The following is an 8,503-nucleotide window of genomic DNA, read 5'->3' on the forward strand; positions in this document are numbered from 1 at the left end:
TTATGAGTTCCTTTTCTTGTTCCTTTTCTTCATATAATTATGACTTGACTCTTGTTTGTTTCCTTTTTACATTTTCAGAATAAATTTTTATTGTGCTACTATGAAATTTATTTTGTCACCTATAGCATGTCTATTTATAAACATTTACCCTAGTTATCTGATTACTCTACACTTCTTACTTTGCTATGCATATTTGTTCCTTACAGCCTTCTACCGATATTAAGGATGAAATATGCGTGGATGAAGACACAGTTGATCAGCTGGTCGCCTGTTTCAAAGAAGAAGACATGTAAGTACAGTTTAGCATAATTAGATTTTACACCCCTAACACTCAACAATACGGAATTTGCTATTTATATGTTCATTAACTCTCTCTGCAGACAATAGATGGAGTGAGGACTTCTTTATCCCAATATCTTAGGTTCAAAGCAAGCACAGGTCCAACCAGATCATTTGCGAATTCTGTCACCTGTGCTTCACACATGGGTCGAACTTGTTTGTTCGATCATGGCTCTCAAGAAACTCAGCCCATAGTATCTAGTGATGAGCAGGCCGCCTAGTTTGCACCACTCGGTATCTGAGGCAGTACAATGCATATTAATATTACCATCCCAGTTCTGTTCTCCGTATTTTAATTGGTGTTCCTGGGGTGTCTGGTCGACCATGACTTTGCTGTTGGCCCTTCTTGCAATATGACCAGTCCAGTGAATCAAACTGCCTTATGTTATGCACTCTATTCCATCTCCTTTCATATGTTCAACTCATGAGTCAAATGTTACCCAATTAAAACAGTCAAGTTTTAGGGAGGAAGGGGGTCTGAGATTGCTCTTGGTAAACTGTCAGAGTGTAGTAAATAAACAAATAAAATTCAGTATATTGATGGAATCTTGTGAGATTGATGTGGTGATAGGAGTAGAATCATGGTTGAGAGAAGGGGTGGGTAATAGAGAAGTACTTCCAGAAGGGTATACAGTCTATCATAGAGACCGAGGAGATAAAAGGGTGGGGGGTCGTTTATTCTGGTGAAGGAAACTTATTGTTCACATGAATGGTTTACCGATGAAAGGGATGAAATTTTAGGGATAAAATTAGTTTGTGATAATATGAAGAAGGTGGGAATTATAGGAACATATAGGCCTGGAAGAGAGGAAAGAGACATGGAAATATTTGAGAAAATAATAGGTTATACTCATAAAAACAATAATAATGATATGGTAATAATTGGGGGAGATCAAAACTTGCCTGAAGTTGAATGGAATGGAGCTGCAAGTGAAGCCCATGAACAGAAACTGGCAAATAAGTTAATTTGGGAGGGAGGATATACACAGGTAGTACAAGAACCGACTCATCTCAACAACTTGCTATATGTATTCTTGGTTAAACCATGGGAAATTGTTGATAAAACTGAGGTAATTGAATGAATAGGTGACCATAAGGCTGTAATAATGCATGTAGGACTTGTACCAAAAATTCTTAATAAGAGGGTCACACAAGACAAGAAATCATACAGAAAAACTAAAGTTGATTAATTTGGGGCTTACCTTAAATCACAATTCATTTTAACATTAAATTTACTCATAGAGACGTAACATTTTAGGGTTATCTTGGGGACTCGGATTCGAACTTGAAAGAAGATGGTGGTTACACATTGTACTAATGGGACTAGGGAGGTGTATGGCTCAATACATACGTATTTTTTACCATAGGGTCATAACATTGGAAGGCATGCACAGGGGTTTGGTGCTGGACTTGGAACAAGATGGTGGCTACACATTTTACTTATGGGACTAGGGAGATGGTGTAAGGTTTAATAATGATAGCGGCATAATAGCAGGCAACCTGAAGGACCCGTATCTGAACTTGTAGTTCTGTACAAGATCCTGACAATATATTGTTTCTATGGTGCTAGAGAGGTGGTGTAAAGCCTAACACCTTTGAATTGCTTATATGGATACAATGATGGTCAATCTCAGGGTCTCAGAGCTGAGTGACCATGGAGTCACTCACTTGTTGATTTTAAGTTTTTTGAGCTTATAAATTTGAACTTTAGAGACTTCTAATTGAATACCATAATGTTTATATCACTTGGTCATTAAAGCTTTGGGTTCAGAACTTAAAAAAAATGAGTTGGAAGGTAGTTATCAATCTGTGTAGACTAACTTAGGCTGTGTAGCTCAAGGAGCTGAGTGCTTGCCTTTCAGGTCTTGAAAACTACACTGTCATCAGCCTAAGGGGCTTATCTAAGGATCACCAGCAGTGGTGATGTTGAAACATAGCTGCATTTCACATCTTTGTAGACTAACTTTGGCTGAGTAGCTCAGGTTGGTAGAGCACTAGGTTTTTGAGTCTTGAAGAACTGCATGGCCATCAGCCTGAAAGGCTGATCTAAAAGTGATTGTCAAATGTGACATTATAAACTTAGTAGCATATCAAGTTTTTTCATCATCATTCATTTCATATTCTTGTCAGTGAATACATTCAGAAGTTTTAGTTATTGTTTCATTTTGTTGCACCTTGTACCAAAGGGACCTATTACCTAGCTGGTAGGCACCGTTAAACAAGAAATATTATCAGCATAATCGTTGATCTAGTCGCTGTCCATGTTTAGTCCAATTATGTGAGGAAAATCATTGGTCTGTGTTACCAGTGAATGGTGCCATAATGTTGACACACCATGCATGTACATTACCTCTGATTTGTACCACCTTGCAAGGAACACCAAGAGTGCATTACCTGTGATTAATACCACTATATGAGGAAGGCCATGGTTCTGTTTTATCAGTGATTAGTACTGTTATAAGGAGCAGTGTTGCGGATTTTGGAAACCTTTCGACAACAAGTATCATTTAAGATTAAGAATTTCATTTTACATCTGTAATGAACTGAGAATAAGAGAAAATGAAAATTAAAAACTCCACATTTTCAATACAGAATAACATTGAACTAATTAAGTTACAAGTATCATAGCTATAAATAAGACATTGTGAATTAGATCCACTGATGGTTTTGGATTCATGATCTTTTTGTCTTCATCATTCCTTTTAGATCTTACGTCATTACCAACTAGAGCACTTTTTTGAATAGTATGTTTTGCAAACCTAATAATCAAAGCAATTCTGATTGTAGAAAATTTAAAAAGCATTCATTGATTATCAGCACAAGTTTGTGAGGGAAAATAACCATTGTTATCTATGTTTCACTGATTCTCATGTTTCTAAACAGTGTAAGCAACACTAGTGCCCCAGGATAATTGACCCCAAAACTTATTGGTTTGCAATGAACAAACAATTTCCAATTATGATACAAATGTTAGGAGGAGCTCTGCAAATGTTTCATCCACTCAAATAGTTCACTAAGCACATCTTGTATAGCGGTGAAAAACAGTTCAGGATAGATTGTACAAGTTAAATCTTTATTGGGACTTGGGGATTCATTTGATTTTAGTGTATTGTAGTCTTGTCATGAAGCTTGGCATTTGTACTAAAACGTGTCAGCTACCTATATTTGGTTTAGTCATTGCTGATATATCACCTGGAAGATCCACATGTAACCTGTTTTGTTTGCTAATGTGTCAGATGATACATTGAATTTGCACTGTGCAGTTGTAATGACGACAACAAGACAACTTCCAGCACAGCAAATTGATTATTACAATTGGTATATTGCTCATAATGTTATTTTGTGTGTTTGTGTGTTTAGTAAACCTTCTACTATTGATATCCTGCTAGGAGCTGATGACTCCTATGAAATTGTGTCTTCTAGTATTTTGCATTAGAAAGGTTATCCCACCTTGTTAGATGACAAATTTTGTTCAGTGTTGTCAGGCACCATCCTTGAGTTTTTGCATTTAGATTAATGCCAAGGTTTGGGGTGCAAGCCTTGTAAAACCTTATTCTCTTGAAAAAATATTGCAAAGGTCTTGGAAGCTTGCAGAAACCATCAGCCATTTCTTACTCCTAAACGAAGGGCTGGTAAATGCTGACCAAATGGATGATTCTGGCAGGTTTGTTGGCAAATTTGCTACTCATTCTGAAGTGTCACCTGTAGCTGAGTCTAAGCATAATGCTGTAAAAATGCTCAAACACATTGAAAATAAGTTTGCTGCGTTTCCAGACTTGAAACACCAGTATATAATTTTCATGTGTGAATACATTGAATTTGGACACATGGAAATTTCATCTCTCGAGACTTTTCATTAAGTTTTACATACCCCATCATTGTGTGCTCCATGACTCTAGCACGACAACCAAGCAAGGAGTTAGTTTGATGGAAGTTGTGAATCCTGAAATGGGAAAGCATTAATTCCTTGTTAACGGCCGACCCTAAAATTCATCCTGACTTCATGTCTGTTGTTTTGAGGTTCAGTACTTATCTTGTTTTCTCATTCAGCTGATATTGCTATTATGTGCAGAAATGTGTTAATACATCCCGACCAGAGGAGTCTTCCGAAAATTGTGTGGTGTGAATATTTTGATGTAGAGATCAAGGACTACCACCTTACAACTGGTACAAGTTCTGTCCCCTTTCTTTCTACAAGGTTTCTAGTTCAACTTGCTGATGAGTGCAGACAATCTCACCCCTTTGCACCCTCTTCATTTTACGTTGTTAATCAGTTGACAGGTACTAGCTCAGTTGAAGAAACTAAAGAGCTTCAATCAGAACTTTCTTCTATGCTTTATAGTACACATGTTTATCTCAGGAAGTGGACATGAAATTGTCCAGAAGCCCTTTTAAATGTCCCTGTAGGTGATAAAGAAAACTTGTCAAATTGTAACATACTAACGTTGAAACTCTTAAAACATTAGGTAATGTTTGGCATTCTAAAGGTCATGAGTTTCAGTTGCAAATAAACCTGAAGAAAACATTTAAGGGAATAACTAACAGATGCATTCTTATAATCATTGCTATCATAATCTATCCTCTTGAATTGTTTCGATGTGCTGTTGTTAAGTGCAAACCTATAAAACCGCTTTTGGAAGTGAAAATTATTATGTATTGTGCGTTGGAGACTTGATCTGAAATGATTGAGATTTGGAGTGCTATGTATTACCTTGTATTATGAAAATAAATATTTTTGGTACATATATAGTGTTTGCTTCAGTTTACTGTATTCGATTTAGTTATCCTATTGGAAAACGTAGTAACTTTTGTTTTTTCTGTTTCCTAGACTTGAGACTTTCGCATTAAGGACTGCAACTCACTGTGATGAAAAGCCAATCTCCCCCACTAAACAATGGGCACTCTGTTGTAATGAATGTGGTAGTAAGTTTTCCCAAAAGTCTGCTTTCGGTAAGCACCTGCACTCTCATACTGGAAGGCATTACTACTTCCTTAAGGATTGTGGTAATATATCTGTGCAAGAACAAACCCATCAACAACACATCGCCTCGTATACTGGAGAGCGTCCACTCCCTTGCGTTTATTGCAATAAGACGTTCATTCATAATTCAAAACTTGAGCAACATATGCTTACACATACTCGTGTCAGACCATACAAATGTATTCAGTGTGACAAGAGGTTTAGGTTTAAAACGAATATTAAGCAACACATGCTTACCCATACTGGTGAGTATCCTTATGCTTGTATTCAGTGCAATAAGAGGTTTAGATATAAAACTAATCTAAAGCAGCACATGGTTACTCATACTGATGAGGGTCCATATTGTTGTCATCGATGCGATAATAGGTTCATGAAGAGGGCAACACTTCAGAGACATATGCTTACTCATGATGGCCATCTCCCATTTTCATGTGATCGATGTGGTAAACAGTTTTGTAACAAAGTTAATCTCGGACAACACCTTCACACGCATGAACACGTACCGCTGTATTGTTGTAATGAATGCAATAAGGCATTTTATCACAAGTCGACTCTAGAGGATCACATCGTTACGCATACCGGTGAACAGCAACTATCCTGTGGTCACTGCAACGAGGAGTTTAAACAGAAGTCTATGCTTCAGCTACATATGCTCAAACATAAAGGAGGGCAACTCCTTTCTTGTGTTCATTGTAGTAGGATGTTTTCACAAAAATCTTACCTTCAGCGACATATGCGTATCCATGCTAATGACCGTCCATTTTCATGTATGCAGTGCAGTATGAAGTTTTCGCGGAAAATTGATCTTCAAAGTCACATGCTTACACATACTGGAGAGCGTCCATATTCCTGTAATGAATGTGGTAGTGAGTTTTCTACTAGATATAATCTTCGACGTCACCGGCGTACCCACACTGCTGACCGTCCACATTATTGTCATCAGTGCGGTACGAAGTTTTCTGTGAAGCATCATCTTCAAAGACACCTGCTCACTCATACTGGGGAATCTCCATTCTCATGTGCTCGATGTGGTAAGAACTTTACTCGGAAGGCATCAATTCTACAACATATGCTTTCACATTCTTAGATTAGCCACATTATGCTATCAATACGGCAATGAGTTTTCTATCATTCTAATCTTCGACAACAAATGTTGCTCCATACTGGTATGATGTTATGGAATTTGATATGCGTGTTCCTATGTACTCAGGGTATATGAATGTGATTTTTTATAGTGATCACTTATTTAGTTCCTATGCTAGGGATTTGTGAACCTTCTGAAACATGAGCCCTTAAATTGTACCCTGTATAGAAAGCCATAACATTGTAAGTTACCAAATTTGGCACATTATATCTAAAGAGTAATTTGAACTTATATGTTGCAGAAAGGTCTGATATCCTATTGCCTTTTATTTTTTAGAGCAATTAAAATTTGACTGACTAAATTTTGAATAAAATATTTTCTTTAAAAAAATGTTTCTACATGAAGTTTTCTATAATAATGGTTTATAGATACATACCTAGTTTTATAATTGTACCTTGCAACATGTAGGAAAGGTACATTGAACTTACAAAAATGTAACTTATGGAAAATTTAATCAAAACTTGAGATGGTTTGTATTGTTTTACTGTACATCTATTGAATAAGTGCAGATCATATCCATATTTCTAAGTTTCCTCTTCCTTTTCCAGCTGTTTCCTCTATGAGATTCTCCATCAATGTACCTTAGTTCCCAATTTCATCATTAAGGGGTAAGCTGTAGCAATTTGTCTGCCATCTATGACCTTTAGTATTGTCACCTTGAAAGTTCCTGGCTGCCTTCCTAGCCGCTTCATAGTCTTTTCCCACTTTTAAACATTAAACAAGCATCGTATGCAGCTATTTCCACCACATTTGAAGAGGGAAATGCAGTTATGGCGCACCTCTTCCATATAAGAGATCTGAAACTTTTGTTATGATTCTGGCTTCTTTAATGCAAACACTTCTGTAATAAATGATATTGGCCAGAACCTGAAAGGTATAGTTTACAACATTTCTGGCAGTTTCAGGTAGCTTATGCTTGTGGGAGTAAGTAGTGCCAGCTTGCTCAACTTCTTTGAATTTACACCATAAAATATTAGGTAGGCTATGAATACGATATTGGTCCGCTGACAGTTTGTGAAAATAAATGGCCCAAACAGCTCTTTGCATGTCCTCCACAATTCCAGAGTTCCCTCTTATAGCCCTCCCAAAGTATACCTGCAAGGTATGTATTTCCATATCACCAAGCCTATTAGTACCTCACAGAGACTTGCTGTCTTAAAGTTTTTAACCTGTGAGTCCCTTCTTCAAATTTAATTCTCTCCCCCCATTCTTTTCTGAATATGCCTAACACATTCTAACTTTTCAGACATACAATATGGGTGATAAGTTTCACATTCTAAGACAGCTTTGAACGAACTGGAGTCACCACCTTCAAGGTATTCTACATACATGACCCCATATTTTTCAACAATTCTTTGAAAAGTATGTTTCATCCCATCTGGCTCCATCCAACCACTCGAACCTTAGTAACTTGCACTGTACACATTTTTATGTTCACTTTGCCGTTTCCTCTCCTCTTCAATGCTGTCACCTTTTTCTAAGGGCACAAAATCCCCATAACTTGCTCATCACTTGCAGATCAAGTATTTTGACAGTGTCAATCCTGATGACTGAGAATCACCATAAAGTAATGCGCGTCCACACTTCATCTATGAACCATCGCAAGAAACAAACAAGTCAACAACTGAAATATCAGATTCAGTTGTTTCCAGATCACTGTTTAGATTCACAGCTTCCTACACTGATGATGCGAGATTATCATCAAGTTCTTCCTCAAGGGCACACAGGAGTTCTCTGTTTTTGTCAGTGTACCTTGAAGTTAGGGTGGCTTGTTCATAATTCCAAAAAACTAGTTAATACCTTCCCTTCCGAAACCTAAACACCTCATTCCATAGCACAATCTCAGGTTTCCTTCATAAGACCAGTTATTCATTTCAGACGTTCTATAAGCAATATCCGACTGACAGCTGTAACAGTAAAAATGTGACCTACAGACTACATCAAACCTCTCTCCGTCATAATATAACATCGAATCTCGCGCACCACAGTTGGCACATACACAGGCTGAACGAATAACTTCTGACAGAATCCTCAAATAT

The 8,503-nt window shown here is 37.2% G+C and overlaps 1 protein-coding gene across 2 annotated transcripts in view; it reads left to right on the forward strand.

Annotated features, from left to right (window-relative positions):
* LOC136884893 (gastrula zinc finger protein XlCGF58.1) overlaps positions 1-6,750 on the forward strand; it is a 42,533-nt gene extending 35,783 nt beyond the window's left edge. For both annotated transcript variants that reach the window (XM_067157194.2, XM_067157195.2), the window contains exons 3-4: positions 207-289; positions 5,168-6,750. In XM_067157194.2, coding sequence (XP_067013295.2) covers positions 207-289; positions 5,168-6,407 — 1,323 coding nt within the window. In that variant the 3' untranslated portion in view covers positions 6,408-6,750. The remainder of the gene's footprint in view (positions 1-206; positions 290-5,167) is intronic.
* The last annotated feature ends 1,753 nt before the right edge of the window (positions 6,751-8,503 follow it).

This window comes from Anabrus simplex, chromosome 13 (assembly GCF_040414725.1).
Source record: "Anabrus simplex isolate iqAnaSimp1 chromosome 13, ASM4041472v1, whole genome shotgun sequence".
Classification (NCBI taxonomy): Eukaryota; Metazoa; Arthropoda; class Insecta; order Orthoptera; family Tettigoniidae; genus Anabrus; species Anabrus simplex.